Here is a 27392-nt window from a genome sequence, read left to right as displayed (position 1 = left end):
TCTAGAACATATGGGAAGTAATGGGCAGTTACCCTCTTGTCATAGATCACCCACTGTTTCTGGCTAGTTCTGTTTGGTGGTATGTGTTAGCTGGTATTAACTTGCTGGCCTAGAATTATTCCTGTCAGTTCTGCTTAAAGTTCTGTTTGGGAGATATCCTGGTATCGCACCTTAGAGCCAGTGCATGCTGTATGAGGATGCATTCTCTATTGTTTTTCTATTGCATGTCATAATTTTTGATGTGACAATTCTCAGGGTTATTTAAGTGTGCAGTACTCCCAGCTTCTCAGGCCAGGATCTTCACATAGACTAATATTTTTCTGTTTCAGCATGACACATGTCCTGTATGTAGGAAGAGCTTAAATGGTGAGGACTCTACTCGGCAAAGCCAGAACACTGAGGCCTCTCCAAGCAACAGATTTAGCAATGACAGTCAGCTACATGACCAATGGACTTTCTGAAGCTAAAGACCACACCTGAATCAGGGCTGTGGTAATCATCTTACCATAGCTGTAAATTGTATCAAAACAAAAAATTAGTAGATGGATTTAGGAATCACGTAAGAAACTCAACACATAATATAAATGCAATGAATGTTTTTCCTCTTTAAATTTAAAGTTAGTATCTACAGATAGAATTGTATCTACAACCAAATGCCTCTTATCCCTGAATTCAGAGTGATAATTTTATAAGTGTGAAACTTAATTATGTAGGGCTCCCCCCATCTGAATAGAATTAATTCCTTAAAGTCTAGTTAGGGTCCTGCTGTCTGTCATGTTGCCTTGTAACGGATGTTTCCACCTCCTTCTCCAACCTCTACCCCACCATTAGTGTATTTTACTATAAAAACAGTGGAACCACAGCCCTAAAGTCCTGCTGATATAAAGTCCTTTTGTCTTAATTGTATTTAAAAAAAAAAAAAAACTACTCTTGATCACATTAGCTATGAGGCGAGGTCAAATTCAGGAATCTAAGACTAATGATTTTGTTTTGTCTTGATCCCCAGAGAGCAAATCAAAGAAAAATTACAGCAAGAAGAGAAAAGTGGTTTATCATTGTGTGCTTTGGTTTTCTTATTTTAATTTTGTTTTGTTTTGTTTTTTTGAGATGGAGTCTCGCTCTTTCGCCTAGGCTGGAGTGCAGTGGCACGATCTTGGCTCATTGCAACCTCTGCCTCCCGAGTTCAAGTGATTCTCCTGCCTCAGCCTCCCGAGTAGCTGGGACTACAGGCATTTGTTACCATGCCCAGCTAATTTTTTGTATATTTAGTAGAGATGGGGTTTCACCATGTTAGCCAGGATGGTCTCAACCTCCTGACCTTGTGTTCCGCCCGCCTCAGCCTCCCAAAGTGCTGGGATTACAGGCGTGAGCCACCGCGCCTGGCCTCTTATTTTAATTTTTAAAGACTACTTCAGTTGATGTAGTTTCCCCAGAAACCTACATAACATATACTGGGAGCCTTATGTTGGTAGGAATCTGATTCCCATTCCTTTTTGGGAATGAGTTGGGCAGCATACAGGCACAGAAAGACAGATGTTTGAGATCTTTGCTTCTGAGATTTTAAAAAATGATTCCCGCTGGGCGCGGTGGCTCACGCCTGTAATCCCAGCACTTTGGGAGGCCGAGGCAGGCAGATCACCAGGTCAAGAGATCAAGACCAGCCTGACCAACATGGAGAAACCCTGTCTCTACTAAAAATAGAAAATTAGCTGGGCGTGGTGGTGCATGCCTGTAATCCCAGCTACTCGTGAGGCTGAGGCGGGAGAATCGCTTGAACCCAGGAGGTGGAGGTTGCGGTGAGCCGTATCACACCATCGCACTCCAGTCTGGGCAACAAGAGTGAAACTCCATCTCAAAAAAAAAAAAAAAAAAAAAAAAATCCCCAACTCATTGATTTTTTTTTTTTTTTTGCTGTCGCCTAGGCTGGAGTGCAGTGGCACGATCTCAGCTCACCACAGCCTCGACCTCCCAGGCTCAAGTGATCCTCCCACCTCAGCCTCCCAAGTGGCTGGGACTACAGGCGTGTGCCACCATGCCTGGGTAATTTTTGTATTTTTGTAGACATAGGGTTTTGCCGTGTTCCCCAGGCTGGTCTCAAACTCCTGGGCTCAAGCGATCTGCCTGCCTCAACCTCTCAAAGTGCTCAACTCATTGTTTACTGTCTTTTTTCCTAGTAATCTTAAAATAATTTGCCTCACAGAAATAGAGACAATAAGTGTCTGCAGCCAGTTCACTGTTTTTGGTAATTCATTGGTCTTCAGGAGTTAAGATTTTACATTGTCACATTTTAATTTTTAAGCCTATTTTTCATCTCCGAAACTTTCCTTTTCTCCTTGGTTCTGGCTATACTTGGACTCAAACTGATCAGTGTGATCATGTCCAAAACAGCTTGGCCTGGGAGAGGTAGGCCTTATTTTTTCAGCCTAGTAGTGTCCCATGCACATGCTCTTTGTAGCATTCAAGTGTTTAACATTGGATAAATTAAGAAGGTGAAAAATGTTGTTGAAACTTCAAGGTCTCAAAAGGAAATGATGGGGACATAGAACAGCTGTTGGTGTACCAAAAAAAAGGTACAGAGGGGCACCATTTGTATTGTCACATCAACAATGATCAGAATGATCAGTTTAGAATGATCAGAACAAAAACACCACTCTTTAATGGGTCTTTTTCTTGGCTAGAAGTCTTTCCTCAGTTTTTGTTGACTATCATACACTGATTTGTGGGTGACGGAAGGGGGCTAGAGATAACGTTTCTCTGTACTTTGGTAGAGGATGAAGGAGTCAGAGAGGGAAAAGAAAAAGTGAGAGAGTGGCCTGCTGAAATAATAGCCTGCCTCTAAAAGTTGTGACCAGAAAGTATGATTCATTTGGGCCCAGAGGGAATAAAATATGTTTTTTCATATACCTCCCATATTACACCTCTGTAGTGATTGTTTATTTGGGGAATGAGATCTACTTACTGTGCGTTGCCCCTGAAATGTAGCTTGAGAATACACACTGGTTTTGAATTGGGGAGGAGGACGGAAGGAAATTAGAGGTGTATTATGAATATTTCGCCACTACTTAGATGGAGGAAGGCTATGTTGAACTTGGGACACATTGCAGTTTTCAAATACACAATATCAGTTGTCTCAGAAAAATTATGACAGCCTGGACATATTTGCTTGTCAGTGTCTGGAGATGCCAGGACAGGCAGTTGTAGTTTTACTTACAGCTAGAGAACCAATGCCTAGAGAACTAGAAAGGATCTGAGTAGATTTAAAAAGGGTGGAAATAAAGTACTGGATAGGGGTCTGCCTTTTTATGCACAGTATAGCAAACAGCATCAGACAAAGTTACATGAAATTTTCTTCACTTTTTTTGCTCTGATGGATAGAGGGTGTGAGACTCATTTTGCTGTTTCTCAGACCTGTCCCACTTAATGGATCTGTTGTGTTTCTTCTTATAATGGGAGGCACCTCAGATGTCCAGGTTAATTTATGTTGAGGAGTTAGGATTCTTCAGGGATTTATTATTATTATTATTTATTTTTTATTTATTTATTTTTTGAGATGGAGGCTTGCTCTGTCGCCTAGGCTGGAGTGCAGTGGCACAATCTCAGCTCACTGCAACCTCTGCCTCCTGGGTTCTAGCGATTCTTCTGCCTTAGCCTCCCAAGCAGCTGCGATTACAGGCACCTGCCCCCATGCCCAGCTAATTTTTTATATGTTTAGTAGAGACAAGGTTTTACCTTGTTGGCCAGGCTGGTCTTGAACTCTAGACCTCAGGTGATCTGCCTGTCGTGGCCTCCCAAAGTGCTGGGATTACAGACGGGAGCCACCATGCCCAGCCTGAGATTTATTATAAGCAATTCGTTCGCACAATTATGCAGTTTGAGAAGTCCTAAGATCTGCAGTGGGCCAGCTAGAGATCCAGGAGAGCTGATGGTGTAGTTCCAGTCTGAAAGCCAGCTTGGATACCCTAGAAGAGCTGATGTTTCCGTTCCAGTTCAGAGGCAGGAAAAGACTGAGGTCAGGCAGGAGGACTTCTCCCTTACTTGTTCTATTCAGACCTTCAACTGATTGTATGAGGGCCACTTACATTAGGGAGGGCCATGTGCTGTATTCAGTCTACTGATTGAAATGTTAGTCTCTTCCAAAAACACCCTCACAGACACACCCAGAATACTGTATGACCAAATATCTGGGTATCATGTGGCCTAGTCAAGTTGACACATAAGATTAACCATCACAATGAGGAAAAACAGAAATGATACATGTATACAGAGTGCTCCTCATCCCACTTAAGTTTCACCAAGTTAATAATGTGTCTCTATGAGAAGTGGTTCACCATGTTGGCCAGGCTGGTCTCAAACTCCTGACCTCAGGTGACCCACCCGCCTCGGCCTCCCAAAGTGCTGGGATTACAGGTGTGAGCCAGCACGCCCAGCCGACAGGTGCTTCTTAAATGTTTTCTTTGAGCAGGAATTGGTCCAGGAATTGGTTCTCGAGTTAGAAGGAAAATTTGAGGGGAAGAACTTGTTTTTTCTCCAATCAGTCTCTGATTAAATAGTTATTAGGAAAAACTCCTTGTTTATGTCTTTGTATTGCCCATTTTTATATATGTATATGTATGTAAATAGAGATATTTATATATTCACAGACAAACACATGTATGCACATTTCACCATGGAGGAAGAAGGGATATGGTGTGCACTGAGGTAAAGTGAGCAGGGATACAGAAGAGGCCTGGAGCCTCACAGTCTGATTCTCTCATGTTACATAACCTTTAGGGTCTTTGTTTCCCTGAGTTCTCTGGTATGCGGCACTGTTGGCCTGGGCTGGTGCCCTGTTATGCTCTGTGATGAAGGGATTCACTGGAGGTAAAAACCTAATCATTTCCAAAGGTTGAGAATAAATGACTTTGAGGAAAGGGTGTTCATCATCCATTGCTTCTATATTATAATCAGTTGAACTACAATACAGTTATCTATTGATTTTTTTAAATTTTTCTGACACATTATTGACACCAAATTGAATAATTCATGACCTGCATGCTTCAGCTTCTTTCTCCCTGGTTTCCAGGTGCTATTCCCTCAAGAAATGCAAATTAAATATGTCGGTCTTAATAAATCAGGAGGGAAGCATAGTCTGTGTCTGTTTTAAATGACAACAACAACAAAACAGCTTTGGGGCTTAAGAATTGGAAGACACATTTTTATTTTTTTGAGGCACAATCTCACTCTTTCGCCCAGGCTGGAGTGCAGTGGCGTGATCTCAGGTCACTGCAACCTCCCCGTCCTGGGTTCAAGCGATTCTCTTGCCTCAGCCTCCCAAATAGCTGGGATTACAGGCACGTGCCACCATGCCCAGCTAATTTTTGTATTTTTAGTAGAGACGGGGTTTTGCCATGTTGCCCAGGCTGGTCTCAAACTCCTGACCTCAAGTGATCACCCATCTCGGCGTCCCAAAGTGCTGGGATTACAGGCATTAGCCACCGCACCCAGGTGAGAAGACAGATTTTAAGAGAAGGAGCAGGGCTGGTATCTGAGTAGGTATTTGGATGTTAGGGGAAAACCCTTTTTGGCCTCTGTGGTAGAGAGATTGGAAGATAAAAGCGCTGTTTACAAGAATAATCCATTGGAGATCTGGGGATTGGGGACGACTTACAGGATAGAGTACTCTTGTTGAGAATTTCCCGAATGAATCTCATGTAGGTTCTGTCACAGTAAGATGGAGGAAAACTTTGATGGGGTAAGTATCACAAGTAGCTGTCCTATAGGGGGAAATCCTAGCCTGCAGTAGTGTCAGTGTCTCAGTATTCAGCCGGGGAGCCACTGAGCTGCTCCAGGGGTTTAAAATAGAATGCATAGAATACATTGTATACAGCAGGTGATGCTTTCCAGGATCAAAATAGAGCCCTTGTCTGATCCCAGTGACATTGTAAGGTTTCGATCTCTCATACCTGCCACAGACAAGTACGTTATAGGCATTCAACTTTTAAGGTTTTATATGTGCATACTTTATGTTTTCCTGCCAAACTACATGTGGTGTCCACAGAAGTGTAGTTTGTATGTTGCCCCTTCTTCCTCTTTCAACCAGAACACTTAGATCTGTGATCATAGGATGTAAGCCTCTGATTCTTTACTTTTTCTAATAAGAAATACAATTTTCCAGGTCCAAAAATTACTAGATTCTTGACTGGGCATGGTGGCTCATGCCTGTAATCTCAGCATTTTAAGGCTGAGGCACGCAGATCACTTGAGGTCAGGAGTTTGAGACCAGCCTGGGCAACACAGTAAAACACCATGTCTACTAAAAATACAAAAATTAGCCAGGTGTGGTGGCATGCACCTGTAGTCCCAGCTACTCGGGAGGCTGAGGAGGGAGAATCGTTTGAACCCAGGAAGCAGAGGTTGTAGTGAGCCAAGATTGTGCCACTGCAGTCCAGGGCAACAGAGAGAGACCCTGTCTCAAAACAACAAGACCCCAAATTATTAGATTCCCTTCCAACAACATGATAGCCATATTATTAGTATTTTTGATTAAAGAATATGTAACAAAAAGCTGCTATGATTTCAGTAATACTTTTAAGTCAATTTATCTTTATTAGTCACACCAGAATCTACATCCAATTGAAATATAGTATATACAAATATTTGAAAGATATTTATTCAGGCTGAAGATTATGGTATATAGATTCCTTCTGATAACCTCATGGCCTCACAGGTTCAAAACCCATGGTTGTGAATCACTCATATAGATTGGGGCTAAGATGCGTGTCCAGAAAACTACCTATTATGCATGAAATTTGTAGGCTTATTGGAAGTCAATTGTATCAACACATTTTGGAAGCCAAGACACAAGTATTTTAAATTTCTGTTTAACCAAGTCTTGAGATAAGCAGAGTAAATAAACTCTTTAGAAGCAAGACTCAGTTGGTATGTACAAAGTGTGATTGCTTTGTATATATTCTGCTTAGTTCGAGTCAGAGCTAGTAATATGATGCTCTTAAATGTCTTCATAAGACATTTAAGCAGTGATCATGTTTCCTTTCTGTGATTATGTGTCAGATTTTTATATGTGGACTATAATTAGTATAGTACAATGGCTGAAACCTTTCCTATAGTTGGATATATCTTCTTTCTGAGACTTCCAGTGATTGTCTAATGTTGAGTAGCTCCAGAAGATTATTTGTATAGTAAAAACAAAAGACATCTCTACCTATGTGAGTTTATTATTTAGTTAGAAACACAGGACTAACATATTTAAAACAGAGAAAGATTAAGATGAATGTGATGTAGTGGAGAAAGCTTTGGAGACTTTTGAGTCAGAATTCAAACGGCTCTAGGTTCCAAATCCAGACACTCATTTTGATTCCCAGAACAATCCTGTGGAAAGAGAAGATACAGTAGGCAATATCCCTTTTTACAGATAGGTAAACAGAAATAGCATCTCAAAACCTCATTTGCACTGGGTGCAGTGGCTCACGCCTGTAATCCCAGCACTTTGGGAGGCTGAGGCGGGCGGATCACTTGAGGTCAGGAGTTTGGGACCAGCCTGGCCAACATGGTGAAACCCCGTCTCTACCAAAACCAAAAATTAGCCAGGCATGGTGGTGCATGCCTATAGTCCCAGCTACTTGGGAGGCTGAGGCAGGAGAATTGCTTGAACCCGGGAGGTGGAGGTTGCAGTGATCCGAGATCGTGCCACTGCACTCCAGCATGGGCCACAGAGTGAGACTCCATCTCAAAAAAAAAAAAAAAAATTCATTTGCCCAATGACAAATAGCTGGTATGTTGTAGAGCCAGAATTTGAATCCAGGTCTTTTTGACTTCATGGCTAGTCCTTTTATCTCCATAGGATAAAATCCTTAGTTTGAGGTTCAAGACTATCACTAATAAGGGTCTTCCTCATCTACTTCAGCCATATCTCTTTCCGTTCCCACAAACCTTAGCTCCCACATTTGGCAAGTCCTTGCCAAGGAGCACAGGTAAAGTGTCTCTTTCCTTTTAATGGCTCACCATGGAGCTGTAGCTAAATTTCTGTGCTCTTAACCCCTTTATTCATGTAGTTGCTCCTATCAGGAATATCCTGCCCACTCTCTGCTTAACTGTGACAAGAGGTCATCTGTCCAAAGAGAAAGAAGAGAGTTTGTGGATTTAGGAGAAAAGACTCCAAATACTGCTATGGGCATTTATTTAAAAAGAGAAATGACCAAAGAGATTAACAAGTATTTAGTTGAAGCTGGGCAGTGGTAGTCTGTGGTGCTCCTGGTCTGCACAAATCTTCTTCAGCAGTGCTGTGTGGATGTTGTTGAATGTTGAGGTCTGTCTGCATTTCCTCATTTTCATGCCAAGTCAGTCACTGAGTCTGGCTGTCTTCCTTTCTGTCCTACCTATCTTTGCTTGTTTTGTCTCTCTTTCCTTTATAGTGTTAAATAAAAATTTATTCCCCCAAAATTTGGTGTTTTCATTTTGTTTGACTTGATTATTTTACTATATTGATGAAGAGGGAGGAAAAATTGTTCTGGGGTACAAAAATGCACATATTTATCCGATATTTGAGGACTATTCTAGCCACTTTGGTGAAAGCTGTTCTGTCTATTTACTGGAGCTTAGGAGGGAAGAAGGCAAGTTTGCCCTGATGGTGAGGAGCAAAGTCAGGGATTACACTGATTTGCCCCATCTTATATTTCCACAGATTCTTGGTATATTTAGCATCTCTTCCCCTGTGCCCTGTTGCATTCTTCTCTGTGCCTATTGTAATGAGAAAGATACTAAGCCAGAGTCAGACTCATCTTGCTGTAGCTGTTTTAAAAAGTTTCTTTTGGCACAAGGCTTACAAAGCTGTGGAAAGAAAAAGAAAGTTTGTATTACTGCCTTATAACTTAGAATAGCAACAAAATACCTGATATAATGAAGTCTGACCTGTCCTGAGATGTGTGCTTGATAGGCCCTCATGACTGTAAAGGGATTGGAAAAGGAAAGTGGGAACTATTTTATGTATTGCGTCTTATTACTAAATTAGGGTTGTAATCTTGAGCAAATCTGATTCTGGTGGGAGTGGGAAGGGGGCTAGCCTTTGATCGCTCCTTGCTGGAAGGAACAATCAAAGAAGCAATAGATGCCACTCAAAAAGTTGAAGGTAGGTTTTCCACGTGTAGCTCTGAATTGTTGGCACAGTGATAAGACAAGGATATTCAGTGAAATTAGTTTCATGAGCTGAGAGAGGCACAGAGGTCCAGGAAACTCCTTCCTCCTTTTCCCCACATGTAAGCATGATAACTTGATCTATGTGGTGTTTCTGGACCTGAAAAAGCATGTGTACTATTCTACTGAATACTACCTCTTTCAATAATTCTACTAAGCCTTGAGTTGGGGAAGAAGGATAAAGAAAAGAAAGCTTCTAAGTAGTGTATATTTTCTCGTTTAATCAAATATTGAGCTTTGGTTTTTTCCTTTGGTTAACTTTAAAGCTACTTGAATGTAGGAGAAAACAAAAAATTGGATTCAAAAGCTCATTCTCTTCACCTGAGTGGAAAAGGAAAAAAAGCCCAGAGATGATTTTTTTTTTTTTTTTTTTTTTGCTCTAGGATGACTTGCGAATCAAAGATAGTAACTGGTAGTAGGTTGTATGGCTAGACTCAATTTCCCCTTTAGAATTTTTATTCTAAAATGTATTTTACTGGTTACAGTAGCCTAACCAAGGGAATTTAAAGTCAATAAAAAATTATGTCTAAAGGTCAGACTTTCATATTCATGTTTCCTCCTGAAAACTGGCATAGGCTTAAATTTGGAAGATCCTTACCAAGGATTACAGATAAGGTCTCTGTTTTCTTTTTGAAATCTCTGTTTTCTTTTGATGACTTGCAAATAAGGGACTGGAATAGGGAATGTTTAGGTGGTCCTGTTTCTGGAAAGGGGAGGAGTCAATCTCAATGAATGGGGTGGTGAAGGAGGTAAGAGGTGCTTTGCATATAGTAGATCATTACTGAGTGTAAGGTTTTAGAGTGAGAAGGATCTGTATTAATTGCTGTGACTGGCAACATTTAACCCTTTTTTTTTTTTCTTTGAGAAAGTGTCTCACCCTGTCACCCAGGCTAGAGTACAGTGGCATGATCATGGCTCGCTGCAACCTCAACCAACCTGGGCTCAGGTGATCCTCGTGCCTTAGCTTGGGACTACAGTTGTGTGCCACCATGCCTGACTAATTTTTGTGTTTTTTTGTATAGATGGGGTTTCGCCGTGTTGCCCAGACTGGCCTCAAACTCCTAGGCTCAAGGCATCTGCCTGCATCGGCCTCCCAAAGTGCTGGGATTACAGGCGTGAGCCACCGCACCAGGCCCTATTTAACTTCCTTGTGTCTGTTTCCTGATGAGTAACCAGGGGATGTTTGCTTGCAAGGATTGTATAAGGTTAGAATCATCATGTGTAAAGCATCTGATTCATCATACAGGTTCTTTAACAAATTTATTAAGAGCCTGCTATATGTGTGGGACTTTTCGTTGGGGTAAAGAAGACGGACTCCTTACATATACCTCATTGCTTGGGGTGCTTACGGCTCTTTTGGACATACCTTGAAGGGCCACAAGGCTGGTGACCAGCATTACCCAGACCTTTTCTTGTAGGAAGCCTGAACTGAGAGTGCCTTCATTATGGCTGAACTCAAGATGTTGTCTTTGTTTCAATCCCGTCACTGTGTAGTTCCCTGTCTCTGGTTCAAAAGAGAATCATGGATCAGGGGAGGGTTTCAGAAATCATCAGTACCTCCTTTTGCATCATCTCATAACATCTCTTTTATGATCTCCAAGGATTCCTCCCGCTGTAATTCGTTGCCCAAATAAGTATTTTTAACATTATGGGTAATGATGATGTACTTAAGCAGCCATAAATAAATACAGAATCTCCTGTGTGTCAGACACTAGGGATGCAGATAGATCTTAAAGTAACTCTAAAGTTTTGCCACAGAGATAACGGAAACAGCTTAGTCACCCTGGACTTGGATATCCCCAAATAGCCCCATTTTCTAGAGTGAGTCAAGCAATTTAGCATAAGTTAAAATCTTGCCCTTTTGGAATAGATCTGGGTTTTTTGTTTGTTTGTTTTGTTTTTGTTTTTTTTTTGAGACAGGGTCTTGCTCTGTCATCCAGGCTAGAATGCAGTGGCGTGATCATGGCTCACTGCAGCCTCATGCCCCGAGCCCAATCGATCCTCCCACCTCAGCTTTCCTAGTAGCTGGGACTACAGGCATGTGCCACCATGCCCAGCCAATTTATGTATTTTTTGTAGAGACAGGTTTTCACTATGTTGCCCAGGCTGGTCTCGAACTCCTGGGTTCAAGTGATGCACGTGCCTTGGCCTCCCTAAGTGCTGGGGTTACAGGCATGAGACACTGCACCTGGACTAGATCTGGATTTTTATCCATTATTTACTAGTTGGATGAACATAAATTATCTTCAAGCTTGAGTTATCACAGGACAATAGCTCAAAAGACCATGGAGATTAAATAGTATTATATCACTTAGCACAATGCCTGGCCCACAGTAAGCACTCAGTAAATGGCAGACATTGTTTTTTATTTTATTTTATTTTATTTTATTTTATTTTATTTTATTTTATTTTATTTTATTATTTCTTTTTTTGAGACAGAGTCTGGCTCTGTCGCCCAGGCTGGAGTGCAGTGGCGCAATCTCGGCTCACTGCAACCTCTGCTTCCCGGGTTCAAGTGATTCTCCTGCCTCAGCCTCCCAAGTAGCTGGGATTACAGGTGCGTGCTACCACACTGGGCTAATTTTTGTTTTTTTAGTAGAGACAGGGTTTCACCATGTTGGCCAGGCTTGTCTCGAACTCCTGATCTCAAGTGGTCTGCCAGCCTCAGCCTCCCGAAGTGCTGGGATTACAGGTGTGAGCCACCACCCACCCTGACATTGTTTATTATGTGTTACCTGTCTCCTCTTAACTAGTTTTACCTTCCAAAATGCACCTAATTTCCACATTTGGGGAACCACCTAGATGTGCTGACTCCAATACTTAAATATGCTGAGAAGATGAGAAAATCATTCTTTCTTAGGGAGAATCTTCACAACTAAAACAATATATTAGGAGAACAAGACTTAGGTTATAAGGAGCAAGGACTGTGTTGTACCTCATTCTATTCTCCAAGGCTTAGCCCTGGGCCTGGGATGCACAATACATATTTGTTAGATGAATGAAAGAGGAGTATCCACTAGTGCAGTTTAACTGAAGCAGTGTATTCACATAAATAGAATGAAATGCTACAGAGTTTCTAGTGCCAGGCTAACGTAATTTAGACTTTATCCCATAGACAGTGAGAAGCCATTAAAACTGAGTGATGTGGCATGTATAAATTAGCATTTTGGAAAGACAAGCTGGTGGTAGTATGTAGAATGGATTGGAGGCAGAAACAGTATTTAGAGTTGCTGGACCATTTATTAGGCAACAACTCAGTGCTAGGCCCTGTGGTAGGTGTGGGAGATATAAAGGTGAGTAGGGCACAGTTGCTGAACTCTAGGGACTCACTAGTTAGGAGACTGTAGGAATATGTTAAGTGTGAGGTGATGAAGACTTGAAAAGCACCTTTGGAAGGAAAGGAATAACAAAGTACTGCTATTCCTCCCCACTAAGTACTGCTGTGCGGAAGAACAGCAGTACTTAGTAACTCTCTGAATTGGGGGTTAAGAAAAAAGGAGGAACCAAAGTTGACTAAGTCATGAACAGAAATAGGGTCTCAGGAGGATAGCTTTGATACTGAGTTTGAGGAAATGGTGGGACATCCAGGAGCTAGGAGTACAGTTTTTAGTTTAAACATTTAATTAAAACTTAGGAAAGGGGTTCAAGCTGGAGAAGTTGATTTGCTGGTCAATTGCAGGGAGATGCTGGTTTAAATCATGGGTAGATGAGAACTAGGGAGAGAGAGTAAAGGTTGAAGGGGTGAGAAGTGAGTCTTGGGGAATACTCATGTTTGAGAGGTGGGAGGAGGAAATAGAGAAGACGAAAGAACAGCCAGCCAGGTAGAGAACCAGGGGAGTACAGTCACAGAAGCCACTAGAGATGACAGTTTGATGAAGGAGGGAATAGTCAGAAGTGCTGAATGCTATAGCTAGGTCAGACAGGAAGACACCAGGAAGCAAGGAACAAAGTCAATCAAACTAAACAAGTTGAAAATTTGAATTAACTAGGAACCATAGGAGGTGATTAAAAACATTTGTTCAAAGGCTCTGGGCCAGTTTTTCATGGGGGGAGGGTGGTGAGTGGGTAATTTATACTTATTTTTCTTAAAAAGTAAGATAGGTCAGGCATGGTGGCTCACACCTGTAATCCCAGCACTTTGGGAGGCTGAGGTGGACAGATCACCTGAGGTCAGGAGTTTGAGACCATCCTGGCCATCATGGCAAAACCCTGTCTCAACTAAAAATACAAAAGAATTAGCAGGGTGTGGTGGCGTGTGCCTGTAGTCCCAGCTATTTGGGCAGCTGAGGCAGGAGAATCACTTGAACCTTGGAGGTGGAGGTTCCAGTGAGCCGAGATCACGCCACTGCTCTCCAGCCCGGACCACAGAGTGAGAGTCTGTCTCAAAAAAACAAAAAGAAAAAAAAAGTAAGATAGTTGTAAGTTAATGGAGAAGTAAGATAGTTGTAAAAGTTCATAGAGAATAATAGCAGTGCCCTTTTATCCTCCTAGGCTTATTGTCTGAGACAACCACTGTCAACTCTTCGAGATGTCTTATTATATTCCTAAATAATATGCTCATATTGCTGCTTCCTAGTGATAAAATTTAGACATTTTCTATTGGCTTTCTGCTATAGTAGATGAAGATGTGCTAGAATATAGTAGATGAGGATTATACTTTCACCCATTTTCCTTCTCTGCATTCTTCTAAAAATAATTGTACCACAAATTTTATTTAAATTAGTCATGTTTACATAATTTGGATTCTGTGTTATTTTTTGCAAAATCAAGTCGTGTGCTATGTTTCTTTTGTAAAATTTAGTTTTTTCTACAGCCTGATTTTATTTTATTTTTTTACTGGCAGAGTTTTCCATATCCATTTCTTTAATCCTTTTATCGGGTCTTTAATGGGCCTTTAGAAAGATGATCTGTCTGTCAATTCCATTTTTACCTCCTAGAGATCTCCCTTCTGGAGTCTTCTTTCTCTTGCTCTCTTCTGGACTAACTGCCCTTTTTTAATTCTAGAATTTCCTTTTTTTTTTTTTCTTTTCCACTAGAGATGGTGTCTCCCTGTGTTGCCCAGGCTTATCTCTAACTCCTGGGCTCAAGTGATCCTCCCACCTTGGCCTCCAAAAGTGCTGGGATTACAGGCATGAGCCACTGTGTCCAGCCTAGAACTTCCTTGTTAGATTCCTTGTTTCCTGTATCTCATTTTATCCCCTTTACGGATTCACTTTCTTGTTTTACTGAAGCACATCCTCTGGCAGCTTCTTTGAAAAGATCACATGGAAGGCAAATTTTTTTGAGTCATTGCATCTCGTGATAGTGTCTTTTTTCTTTCCTTACATTTGGTTTATAATTTGGCTGAATATATAATTCTAGGTAAACTTTTTTTTTCCCACAGAATTTTGAAGGCTTGCTCTATTGTCTGGGAATATAGGAACACAGACACTTTCTGTTGGGCACAATTTGACTTAAGGAAGCCACATCAAGCTGGGGCTGGGGTGGCCATATTTAGGATATGCCAAAGTAGTAATGGAGCAGGGGGAGCATGCACAGAGTGAAAGACAGATGCAGAAGCCAGAGGCCTTGCTGCCTCAGAGTTTGAAACAGTAACTGTTTTGCGTCCTGTCCCCTTTCTAGTTTCTGATTCCAGGAACTAGAACTCAGGAGGGCCAGCTGTACTTTTTTGCATTATTTTTTCCTCCTTTAATCTATGGTACTTTGAATTGGTTTCTGTTTCTTCCAACTAAATGCTCCTTAAGACAGATACCCCTATTATCTCAAACCTAATCTCGTTGTCTGCCTGAATTTAGAAATATAGCCACATTTCTGGGAGAGTTCTGAATTGGGAATCAGGAGGCCTAATTTCTTTCTTTTCTTTTCTTGTTTTTTATTTTTTTATTTTTTTGAGACACGGTTTCGCTCTAGTTGCCCAAGCTAGAGTGCAATGGCGCAATCTCGGCTCACTGCAGCCTCTGCCTCCCAGGTTCAAACGATTCTCTTGCCTCAGCCTCCTGAGTAGCTGGGATTACAGGCATGCGCCAACACACCCGGCTAATTTTGTATTTTTAGTAGAGACAGGGTTTCTCCATGTTGGCTAGGCTGGTCTTGAACTCCTGACCTCGGGTGATCTGCCTACCTCGGCCTCCCAAAATGCTGGGATTACAGGCATGAGCCACCATACCTGGCCAGGAGGCATAATTTCTATCTGTTTTTACTTTCACCAGTCAGTGAGTAGCACTGGACAAGTCTCTTCAACCCCTGTGTCACCATCTCCCTGTCAGTAAAAATGCGATGGCCACCCCAAGTAAGAGTTTTAAAATTAAAGACAAAATGAGATTATGTTTGTATGTGCACTTTGAAGAAAGGCAGCATCTGCCAATGGGGATGTTGGAAAAGGATTGAGGAAGAAGGAAACTGCCTTTCCAGGACCTGAACCATCTGGTTACATCTCTAGCTGTCAACCCTGCTCACCGTCCCGCCTGGTGGCATTAGGAGTATTAGAGACTCACCTGTGAATAGAATGGAGAAAAAATGGCCCTGAAGGCGGATACCTGACTTCTGGCTTCTGGCACAACACTGGTAGGTCCCACTGTGTGATGGTGTGACTTGGCTTATGGTGAACATCAACTGAGATGATACTTCACCAACACCATCTATCCCAGGATCCCTTTTAAGTCTCAGCTGTTTTAAACTGGTCTCAGGAGAACAGTCTCCAGACCTGTCCTTGCACAAAAACACTACAAACCCCTCAGCCTCTTCTTTCTTATGCCACACAGTACAGATTAAGTTTAGTCGCGTTCCTTCTTGGGAAGCTGAGCTGGTGATGTTAATGCATCCTGAAATGGAAAGGGAGGAATTACCCAGAGGTCAGGTAGCATTCTGTGAATTTCACCATAACTGCTCCTTATCACTAGAAGTCTTCAAGGAAGGACTGAAGCAGAACCTGGCAGTAGTGCTGGCAGACAGGAAATACAAATTGCAGCTCTATCAATGGCTGTGTGACTGTAAGCAAGTTACCTAACTCCTTGGGCAGTAGTTTATTCATCTGGAAAATGAAAAGGGACTAAATAATATGCTCAAAGCATCCATTAATTCATAGGTGTATTTGTTTCTCCACTTAACAAGTATGTTTAGGTGTTCACTCTGCCAAGCCCTGCTGGGGCTATGATGACTAGGACGTGAGCCCCACTGTCAGACCTTTTTTTTTTTTTCCTAACCATTAGATGACCGGGGAGTTTTAATTTAAAAAAAATTTTTTTTAAAACAAGGTCTTGCTGTGTCATCCAGGCTGGAGGGCAGTGGCACAATCGTAACTCACTGCACCTTTGAACTCCTGGGCTCAAGCAATCCTCCTGCTTCTATCTTCCGAATAGCTAACACTACAGGTATGCACCACTATGCCTGGCTAATTTTTTATTTTGTAGAGACAGATTCTCACTATGTTGTCCAGGCTAGTCTTGAACTCCAGGCATCAAGCAACCCTCCTGCCTCTGCTTCCCAAACTGCTGGGATTACAGGCATGAACCACCGTGCCTGGCCACTCTCACAGTTTAAAGCCTAATGTAAAAACAAATTAGCAAAAAATTACAATTTAATTCCACAGTTATTATAATTGAGGAATCTTAGAGATTCCTGAGTCTGAAGAATCAGGAAAACTTCACAGTGAAGTTAGTGCTGGAGCTGAGACTTGAAGGATGAGTAAAAGTTTTTCTAAGAAATATAGGATAAGAGAGACCACAGAAATACCAGAGATGATTAAAAACAGCCACTGTGTGGAAATGGAGTTAGAATGGACTGGAGAAACAGACTAATTATTGAGGGACCATTGGTATCCAAAGCCCACGACTCTGATGGTGCCAATCTGCCCACTTGATTTTCCCTGTAAGTAATCTGTAACCTGGATACAGAAGTGGAGAAAACAGTTGGGTTAACCCAGGATGTTTTGGCTCAATGGGTGTCTCTGACCTAATTTTGCAATGCACTAGCCCTGCCAACTTTGTACTGCCCCTCACTCTCCTCAAACTTCACTACCTTCTGTAGTTTATATTTTGTAGTCCATTATTATAATCTCTCCCTTATATCCACCCTCAGCTCCCTTAGCTTTACTCCTACTGTGACGGATCCTTGCAAAACCCCAGCCTTGGTTAAATCCAGCTCTCTGCTGAAAACTCATCCGGCAGATGCTGAGGCTGCCAGCCCCCTCCCCCACTCCCTTGGCAGCTTGATCCGCTATGACTTGCTTTTCCTTGTAAGACTCCCCTTGGTATACACAGTAAACTAAATTCACTCGCATGAAAATGGTGAAGAGGCAGAGATGGAGGCTGCCTCCTACATATTAAATGCCATTCTCTTACAAGAGTAAGAGATATGGGTCTTCCAAGACCCATATCTGAGGGAGACCTGCAATCCCAGCCATTGATTAACTCCAAAATGGTTTATATTTTATTTCTACTTTCCAGCTGGAGCTTCTATAGGGTCTCTATTAGAGTGCTTTTCTGTATATCAAATCCTCAGTATAGCCATAGAGACAGATATTACTGTTCCCATTTTATAAATACACCAATTGAGGCACAGAGTGGTTAAACTAGCTGCTGATGTTAATGAAGATTGCAGTATCTGGATCTCAAACCTGGATTTCACAAATTTATAGTATATAAGAGCCTAAAGGAATCTTAGGTTGAGGCGCAGATTACCAGGCTCTTTGAAACACATAGCAGAGACAGAATGTCTGATAGAGAGGCAGTAGTATCAGTTCTAATGAAAAAGAAAAAGACAATATATTTTTTACCCTTTCCTTAATGCCAAGGAGAGTGAGTCAGCCGGGCGCCTGAGGATCACCTGAGGTCAGGCACGAGTTCAAGACCAGCCTGACTAATATGGTGAAACCCCGTCTCCACTAAAAATACAAAAATTAGCCAGGCATGGCGGCATATGCCTGTAGTTCCAGCTACTTGGGAAGCTGAGCCAGGAGAATTGCTTGAACCTGGGAGGCGGAGGTTGCAGTGAGCCGAGATCGCGCCACTGCACTCCAGCCTGGGTGACAGAGCGAGACTCCCTCAAAAAAAAAAAAAAAGAGTCCTTTGTTTCCCCACCAGAGAAAATCACGGGATCCAGCCCTTCCCACAAGCCCAGGATCCTCCCCAGGGCCGTCTCTGCTCTAGGGCCTATCCTCACCACCAGACTGGATGTCCACAATGGCCAGCAGGATGGCCAGGGCACAGCAGCCTCTGCCGGGTTCCAACGGCATCCTGCACGCTGTCAGCAGGCCCAGGAACTTGAAGCAAATGTTGGCTCTGCTGGTATCCTTGGCTTCACTCTCCTGAAAGCACAGGGGGACCCACTAGACAAAGCCTTCCAGGGCTCCAAGACCATCTCCCCATCCCAGGCTCTAGCTTTGATTGGCTAGAGTATGATGGAGGTAGAGGAGGGCTTGGGCCTGAGAGTCCAGCTGGCTGGGAAGTGAGGCGGTAAACCAAGTGAGATACACTGGGAGCCGGGGAGGGAGAGACATAGGGAGACACTAAAGGCTATTTTCTCATATATATTTTTTTAAGTTAAATTGGATTGCTGGGTCAAAGAATATGAAGATTAAAACTTCTTTTCTACTATAATCAGATTGCTCTCCAAAAAGGCTGTTGAGAATCAGATGTTCACCAAGAATGCTTGATAGTGTACATTTCCTCGTGCCCTTGCCAGCTCTGGGTATTATCTGTACTTTAACATTTTGGCCAATCTGATAGATGAAAAATTAGATCTGTTTTATGTTGCATTTCCATGATTAGTGAGGTTGAGGATCTTTTCATATGCTTATTGGTCATTAGTATTTCCTTGTCTATGAATTGTGTGTTCATATTCTTTACATTTCTTAACTTTTAGGAACTTTCTCCGTATTAGAGATATTAACCCATCTGCCATTTTCTTAGGCAAACACTTTCTCCCAATTTGTTGTTTGTCTCTTCACTTTTTTTATGATGCTTTTTTTCACAAGGGAAGTTTACATTGTATGTAATTAAATACAACATATCTATCTTTTCCTTTAAGTTGTCTGGGTTTCCTGCATTGTTTAGGAAAGTTTCCCTCCAATTGAGGCTATAATTTTCTTTCAATATTTTTATTGTTTTACTTTTTATAGTTACATCTTCTAATCCTGGCTAAGAAAAATTACTCCTGTTTCAAAATAAACAAACTGAAGAAAAACAAACACTTGAATTTCATCAATAGGGAAATGGTTTAATAAGTTTCAGTTAATCTATGCGACAAAATATTATATATTATTAAAAGAAAGAGATACATCTATAAATATGGGCCTGGAGGGATGTTCATGATATATCATTAGGTCAAAAAGGGCAAATTGCAATTATGTGTATAAAATAAATATATTTTTATTTTAAAAAATCCTCTCTATGTGTGTATATGTTTTTAAAATATATTTAAAGTTTTGTAGTTTATAACTTTTGAAGAGATAATTACATTCACAGCATTTAAAATTCAAAAGGGGAAAACAAGAATTTTTCTATAAATTTATTTTTCTGATTTTTATAATCAGCTTGTCTAGTCTCGCCCTTCCTACTGTGTGTACCACCAAGAAAAAGTCCTGTTGGTATTTTAAAATTGGGATATGTTCAATTTATATTTTAACTTAGGGAGAACTGAATTTGTTGTGACATTGATTCTTTTGAACCAAGAGTGTGATCATTCATTTTTCAAATATGTGTGTCTCAGGTATGTATAGAAGTTTTCTTCATAAAGTCCTCGTCCACTTCTTAGCTAAGTTTGTTTCTTGAGTAATTCATATTCTTTTTCACTATTGAAAATGTTATCTTTTATCCATTGTATCTTTTTTTTAATATACTTTAAGTTCTAGGGTACATGTGCACAATGTGCAGGTTCGTTACATAGGTGTACATGTGCCATGTTGGTTTGCTGCACCCATCAACTTGTCATTTACATTAGGTATTTCTCCCAATGCTATCCCTCCCCCGGGCCCCCACCCCCGGAACGGCATCGGTGTGTGATGTTCCCCGCCCTGTGTCCATGTGTTCTCATTGTTCAACTCCTACTTATGAGCGAGAACATGCAGTGTTTGGTTTCCTGTCCTTGGGATAGTTTGCTTAGAATGATGGTTTCCAGCTTCATCTATGTCCCTGCAAAGGACATGAACTCATCCTTTTTTATGGCTGCATAATATTCCATGGTGTATATGTGCCACATTTTCTTAATCCAGTCTATCATTGATGGACATTTGGGTTGGTTCCCAGTCTTTGCTATTGTGAATAGCACCACGATAAACATACTTGTGCATCTTTATCATAGAATGATTTATAATCCTTTGGGTATATGCCCGGTAATGAGATTGCTGGGTCAAATGGTATTTCTAGTTCTAGATCCTTGAGGAATCCCCACACTGTCTTCCACAGTGGTTGAACTAATTTACAGTCCCATCAACAGTATAAAAGCATTCCTGTTTCTCCACATCCTCTCCAGCATCTGTTGTTTCCACTTGTTGTATTTTTTAACTTATTTTTTCAGTCTCTTTATATCATTCATTATATCTTTTAATTTTTCATTGTTGTTCATATATGAAAGGCTATTTGTTTTACTAGATATTAATTTCATACCCAGCTCCCCTCCCTTAATTCTCTCATTTTTCAGTTGATTCTGTTGGATTTTCCAGTTATGCAGTCATATTATGTGTAAATAATGATAATTACTTCCTTTTCTATTTTATATCTCTGATTTCTTTCTTCTAATTGTGTTGGTTAATATCTCCAGAAAAAATATTAAATAATAATGGTAATAATGAATCTCTGTCTTTTTTCTAAGTTTAATGGGGGATGCTTAAATGTTTCCTTATTAAGTATTATAGTAGCTTTGAGAATGAGATGTATTTTATTAAGGAATATACATTTATTTCTATTCTATTAAGAGTTTTAAAATGTCAAGGATGGATGTGAATGTTTTATTAATTGCCTTTAAATATCAACTAAAATGATATTATTTTTCTTTTTTTTTTTTTTTTTTTGAGACGGAGTCTCGCTCTGTCGCCCAGGCTGGAGTGCAGCGGCGCAATCTCGGCTCACTGCAAGCTCCGCCTCCCGGGTTCACGCCATTCTCCTGCCTCAGCCTCTCCCAGTAGCTGGGACTACAGGCGCCCGCCACCATGCCCGGCTAAATTTTTGTATTTTTAGTAGAGACGGGATTTCACTGTGGTCTTGATCTCCTGACCTCGTGATCCGCCCGCCTCGGCCTCCCAAAGTGCTGGGATTACAAGTGTGAGCCACAGCGTCCTGGCCTATTTTTCTTTAAGATATATTAAGATGGTGATCTACATTAATAGATTTCCTAAAACTGATACATCTTTGCAGTCTCAGACAAACAAACAAAAACTGAAGCCATTTGGTCATAGTATGTTATTCTTTTCTTTTGAGACAGAGTCTCACTCTGTCACCCGAGCTGGAGTGCAGTGGCGCGATCTCGGCTTATTGCAACCTCCACCTCCCGGGTTCAAGCAATTCTTCTGCCTCAGCCTCCCGAGTACCTGGGATTACTAAGCGCCTGCCACTGTGCTCGGCTAATTTTTGTATTTTTAGTAGAGACGGGGTTTCACCATCTTGGCCAGGGTGATCTTGAATTCCTAACCTTGTGATCCACCTACCTTGGCCTCCCAAAGTGCTGGGATTACAGGCATGAACCACCATGCCCGGCCTAGTATGTTACTCTTTTCATATGCTGCTGTGTTCTGTTTTATAATATTTTATTTAAATTTTTAAAAATTGAAAGGCCCAGTTGCGGTGGCTCACGCCTGTAATCCCAACCCTTTGGGAGGCTGAGGTGGGAGGATCACTTGAGCCCAGGAATTTGAGACCAGCCTGGGCAGCAAAGTGAGACCATGTCTTTACAAAAAATACAAAAATTAGCCAGGTGTGGTGGTGCATACCTGAAGTCCCAGCTACTCAAGAAACTTAGGTGGGAGGAGCCCGGGAGTTCACGGATGCAGTGAGGTATGATCTTCACTGCACTCTGGCCTGGTTGACAGTGAGACTCTGTCTCAAGAAAACCAAAATCAAAAATTACACACACACAAAAATTAACCAATCCTACAAGATATTAAAAATATAATACACCATGACAAATGGAATAAGGTTTCATTTTTAGAAATTCTTGGATGATTTAATATTAGGAAATCTATTAATTAACATACTACTGGATCAAAAAAGAAAGTCAATATTACCTTCTGATAACATCTTAGATTAATTCCTACTAAAATCCTAAGTAAAATGGTAATGGATGAATACTATTCAATATAATGGAGAAATATATATCTCAGATAAAATTTCAGCATCATATTTAATGGTAAAATATGGGATAATTTCTATTAATATTAGGAGCAAGGCAGAGATGCTTCCTATTATTTCTGTTATTTCACATTGTTGTGAAAGTGTTTGCCATTATATTTAGACAAGAAAATAAAGCAAAGGGTATAAATATTGGAAATCTTAAGGCAAATTTATTACTATTTATATGTGATATAACTTACATCTGGAAAACCCAAGAAACTTAATTAAGAATTATTAGAAACAATAAAAGATAGAGTATCTGAATAGGCAGTTCACAAAAGATAAAATGCAATAAAAGTTTTTCAGTTTTACAAGTATTCAGGGAAGTACAAATTAAAAATTCAGAGTTCAGAATTTCAGAATTACCACCTGTTAAATGAACAAAAATTTAAAAGATAAATCAAATTTTGGTAAGGTCAAGAAGAAATATGTGCAATCATTCACTCTAGGTAGAACTATACATTGTTATGGAGCTTTGGGGGAATACTCATTATATATTAACATTTCAAATGCACATACCCTGTGCCTTTGGCTATAGCTTACAGAAATAAAAGCATGAGTGTACTAGTATATATGTACAAGGATATTCACTGCAGCATTGTTTATAATACCAAAAAAATAGAAACAGGTGAAGGCCAGGTGTGGTAGCTCACACCTGTAATCCCAGCACTTTGGGAGGTGTGCGGATCACCTGAGGTCAGGAGTTTGAAACCAGCCTGGCCCACATGGTGAAACCCTGGCTCTACTAAAAATGCAAAAATTAGCTGGGCGTTGTAGCAGGTGCCTGTGATCCCAGCTACTCAGGAGGCTGAGGCAGGATAATTGCTTGAACCTGGGAGGCAGAGATTGCAGTGAGCCAAGATCACGCCACTGCACTCCAGCCTGGGCAACAGAGCAAAACTTTGTTGCCTTCCTGCCCCCACAAAAAAATGAAACAGGTGAAGACCCACTGGTGAGAATGGTTGAATAAATTATTGCAGATCCACAGAATAGAATGTTATGTAATTATAATTTGTATAAAATAATAAACTAAATTAGTGTATATAAATATAATTTAAGTGACAAAGCATCATTTTATTCGAAGAGGAAGATAAAGAAGGATTGCAATTATTCATTCAGCCCAGAATTATGGTTAAAAAGCATAGACTCTAGAGCCAGAGTGTTTGTGTTCAAATCCTGGTCCTAAAACTTAACAGTGGTGCCGGGCGCGGTGTCTCACGCCTGTAATCCCAGCACTTTGGGAGGCCGAGGTGGGCAGATCACGAGGTCAAGATATCGAGACCATCCTGGCTAACACGGTGAAACCCCATCTCTACTAAAAAAAATACAAAAAATTAGCCGGGCGTGATGGCGGGCGCCTGTAGTCCCAGCTACTCGGGAGGCTGAGACAGGAGAATGGCGTAAACCCGAGAGGCGGAGCTTGCAGTGAGCCGAGATCGCGCCACTGCACTCCAGCCTGGGTGACAGAGCAAGACTCTGTCTCGAAAAAACAAAAATAAAAACAAAAAAACTTAATAGTTGCATGATTTGGTCAAGTTTCTTAGGCTCCTGGGCCAGGCACTATGCTCAGCCTTTAATAAATAGACATATTTCAGAAACACGGAGCATCTGTAATGTGTCAGGCACCATGGGGCACAGAGAGATCACTAACACAGCAGAAGCAGACGTTTTAGTGGTTGAATGGTCTCTAGAGTCAGACCAGGATGTTTCAGATCTGGCTTTGACACTTACTATCTGTGTAATATTGGGCAAGTTTCTTAATCTCTTAATGACCTATAAAATGGTGACAAAATATTCTCTTCCTAGGGTTGTGAGGGTCAAATGAGGTCACCTATGTAAACTTCTTAGCACAGTGCCTGGCAGAGAGTAAGGGCTCAATAAATGATAGCTATGATTATTTTTATGCTTTCTTATATTGGAATCAATGGACAGTGTTCCAGGCACATCTACCTGCAAGACTGTGTTTAGTCCTTATAAAACACTAAGCCGTTATTATTTTTTAAAATTTATTATTTGTACCAAGCATATAGAGGCTTGGAGAGGCCTTGTGACTTGCTTAAAATCACAGCTCCTAAGTTGGGGAGCAGGACTGTAACCCAAGTTATGAGAGTCTTTCTCTTGGAGTCCCCTTTGTCCTCCTCACAGCCACTCATCCATTCACGAACAGGTGTTAACACAAGAACGACTGTACTAAGAACAGTAATAAGGTCATAAAGTGTCAAGCGGCAGCAAAGGAGAAATTCTGGATGAGGGATGTGGAAAGGCTGCAAGACGGCAATGAAGTTAGGCCCTCATAGATGTTTGTGGGCTCTGGGGCGTTGTTGACTAAAGAATACGGTGGGTGAATTAAGGTGGAGAATGGGCTGAGGAGATCTGGCTTCCAGTCCTGGCTCCGCGCTAGGTAGCTATGGAATGTTGACAAGGTCGTGTCCCTTCTCTAGGCCTGTTTCCTAAGGGACTGGTGCAGCGGGATGGGAGGGGCGCAGGGTAGGGACCGCTTCCAAGGAGAGAGAGGACAGGCGGACAGGCTTGGAGGGGCTGATGCAGCTGGTCATTCCACTGGAGTGGCCAGGCTTCGCGTTGCCTAGGGCCGAGTTGAAGAAGAGCATGCAAGTCTGTTGTGGGCCCCTCACCAACGCTGGGGGGCGGCGGGGTCACTGTGCAAGGATGCTCTGGGAAGTGACCTTGGTGCCCGAGAGGGGAGCACCCTGGTATGATGGAGACCCGGCAGCGCGGAGCCAGGGGCGCTGATTTCGCACTCTGGCCGCTAGAGGGCGCTGCCTTTCAGCCAAAGCCGAGTGACCCCCGACCTGCCCTGCGTTGGCCCGCGTCACTCCAGCCATGGGCCATCCAGCGAGCATGAGGGCTAGCCAGGGAAAGTCTAAACTAGGAGGGGAGATGAGGGGGTGCAAAGTTGGGCCTGGTGGGTCCTGGGGACGCAGCATGTACTAGAGCGGCACCTGGCCCTCAATAGGGGGAGAGCGGGTGATCGTGAGAAGTCTGGCCCTTGATAGAGGGAGAGCGGGTGGTCGTGAGAAGTTTCTGGGCCCACTACACGCCAGGGGCGGGTCTCCCCTCTTAAAACGTTGTGAGCCCCAGCGCGGGCAGGGGGGAGGGTGCCCGTGGAGTTGGCATCCTCATCTTTGATCTTCCCCGGGGCTCCTGAGCTGCGCTGGTGGCCCCAGGGCCCGGTGCCTCTCTCAGGCGACAGCTCACAGACGGCGGGAAACTCTTCCCTCCCTCACCTTCGGAGGGGGTCCTGGAGTCTTGTGGACTCCTGGGTTCAAATCCGAGCTTTGTGTGACCAGCACATTGCTGCACCTCACTCAGCCTCACATTCCTCTTGTGTTTAAAGCTCCCTCATAGGAATGTGGTGACGGTTAGATGACACATAAAGCTTTGCCAGAGGTTTTTCTGGGGAGGGTGGGGACAAGATGGCAAGGAAGAGACTCCATTTCCTCTGCCACCGGAGCCCGGCTCTAACTCTCAGAGGAGGTGGAATGTCAGCTCTGAGCTCCACAAATACCTCTGTATACAGATCTCCCACAACACTGAAAAAGACGCCCAGAAAGCTCTCATTTGCAGCTGTGAAGGGGCTTCTTTTTCAATCTCCACAACCCCAACTGCCTTAAAGTAGAACCAGACTTGTTAGTAAACAGACGTTTGGGCTGGGGGGCCCTTGAAGCTCTTGTCTGAGATCTCAGGCTTCCTGCTCAACACACCAAAGCAGGTGCCTGACTCTGGGAAGGCATATGGAGTCCCTTCTCAGAATAACATTTAAAAATTCATAAGATACATGGGATAATAAAGGGAACAAATTATGACAAGACAGTTGTCAAAACATTAGAAGAATGTGTGGTAGAGCAGTACACATGTTTCTTTAGATCTGGCATCAGCCTAATAACTGTTGTAATTCTGTAGTAGTGCTGAGCGTTAAGGACATTTGGAGAAATCTATAACAACTGTAATGAGATTTGAAAATATTTGTGTTTTCTATTGATGGCAAATTCTATTGTGGTTCATTGTCTACATTCATAACTGAAGCAAGTGCTAACTTTCAATTAAAGATTAGTGAAAATAAAGATGTATTTTTCCCCCAATTCACAAATCCCATGAATAAATCTATTCACGGACCTCCAAGAGGTCCATGATGTGAACCACCTAGGACATGAACTTCCCCCAGAGGTGCCTCACAGGGCCAGCTCCAAGCCCCGTGGCACCTCCCGGCTTGTCTCAGGCCAAGCCTTGAAGAGCTCCAGCAGATCTAAACTTTGGTAACTTTCCTCTGGTAATTTGAGGAATTCCTCCATTTGAGGAATGTCAGAATGGGGCCAGGATCCCTGAATGCCCATGGAAGAAAAGCGAGCATGCTGGTCTGGCAGGCAGAAATAACCTTCTCCCCAGGCTCCAGAGGGCAGAGGACATTTCCCTCCAAAAGGCAGGTTTCTCAGGGACCTCATGGGAAGCCTGTCCTCACCTGAGCATTTCCATCAACTATCCCGTCCCTTCGCCTGGACCCCAGGTCCCCAGCAGGCCTTTTTACCTCAAGACAGAAGTTCTTCTTTCTTGTTCTCAGACTGGGGGCTCACGTTGAAATGGCTCTCAGTCCTCGGATTGTTCTTGCATCTTGTTAAAACCCTGTCTCTCCAGTTTCATCATTGCTCACACTTTCATAGCTGTTATATTTGCTCTTTGAAAACCACAGAATGGGTTGTTAGCAGTCATAGATCTTCCGCCACCCCCACTGTGGATTTTTTTCTCCTTTCTTTCCTGCAACTGGTCCTCCATCTCCTCTTCTTTCCTCTCCCTTGTTTTGTCTTTTTGGTGTTAGAAATAGACTAGGGTGCTGAGGGGGCTGAGAAAAACCACTTCTTAAAATTC

At 42.2% G+C, this 27392-nt stretch overlaps 2 protein-coding genes across 4 annotated transcripts in view; one reads left to right on the top strand and one right to left on the bottom strand.

Moving 5' to 3' along the window:
• RNF115 (ring finger protein 115) overlaps positions 1–8439 on the top strand; it is a 90279-nt gene extending 81840 nt beyond the window's left edge. For both annotated transcript variants that reach the window (XM_063625947.1, XM_063625948.1), the window contains one exon: positions 330–8439. In XM_063625947.1, coding sequence (XP_063482017.1) covers positions 330–461 — 132 coding nt within the window. In that variant the 3' untranslated portion in view covers positions 462–8439. The remainder of the gene's footprint in view (positions 1–329) is intronic.
• CD160 (CD160 molecule) lies at positions 8160–27168 on the bottom strand. 2 transcript variants are annotated; one of them, XM_063625990.1, is made up of 5 exons: positions 27055–27168; positions 18349–18493; positions 15684–16010; positions 10556–10693; positions 8160–8826 (listed from the first exon to the last, which is right to left on the bottom strand). In XM_063625990.1, the coding sequence occupies exons 2-5, from the start codon at positions 18419–18421 to the stop codon at positions 8819–8821; spliced, it is 546 nt and encodes a 181-aa protein (XP_063482060.1). In that variant the 5' UTR covers positions 18422–18493; positions 27055–27168; the 3' UTR covers positions 8160–8818. The 2 variants fall into 2 exon arrangements, with proteins under 2 accessions (XP_063482060.1, XP_063482059.1); XM_063625989.1 differs by lacking the exon at positions 8160–8826 and having other exon boundaries at positions 10377–10693.
• Between the last annotated feature and the right edge of the window lie 224 nt (positions 27169–27392).

This window comes from Symphalangus syndactylus, chromosome 12, assembly GCF_028878055.3.
Source record: "Symphalangus syndactylus isolate Jambi chromosome 12, NHGRI_mSymSyn1-v2.1_pri, whole genome shotgun sequence".
NCBI lineage: Eukaryota > Metazoa > Chordata > Mammalia > Primates > Hylobatidae > Symphalangus > Symphalangus syndactylus.
The sequence above is the reverse complement of the archived record's forward strand: the minus strand, read 5'-3'. Positions and strand labels throughout refer to the sequence as shown.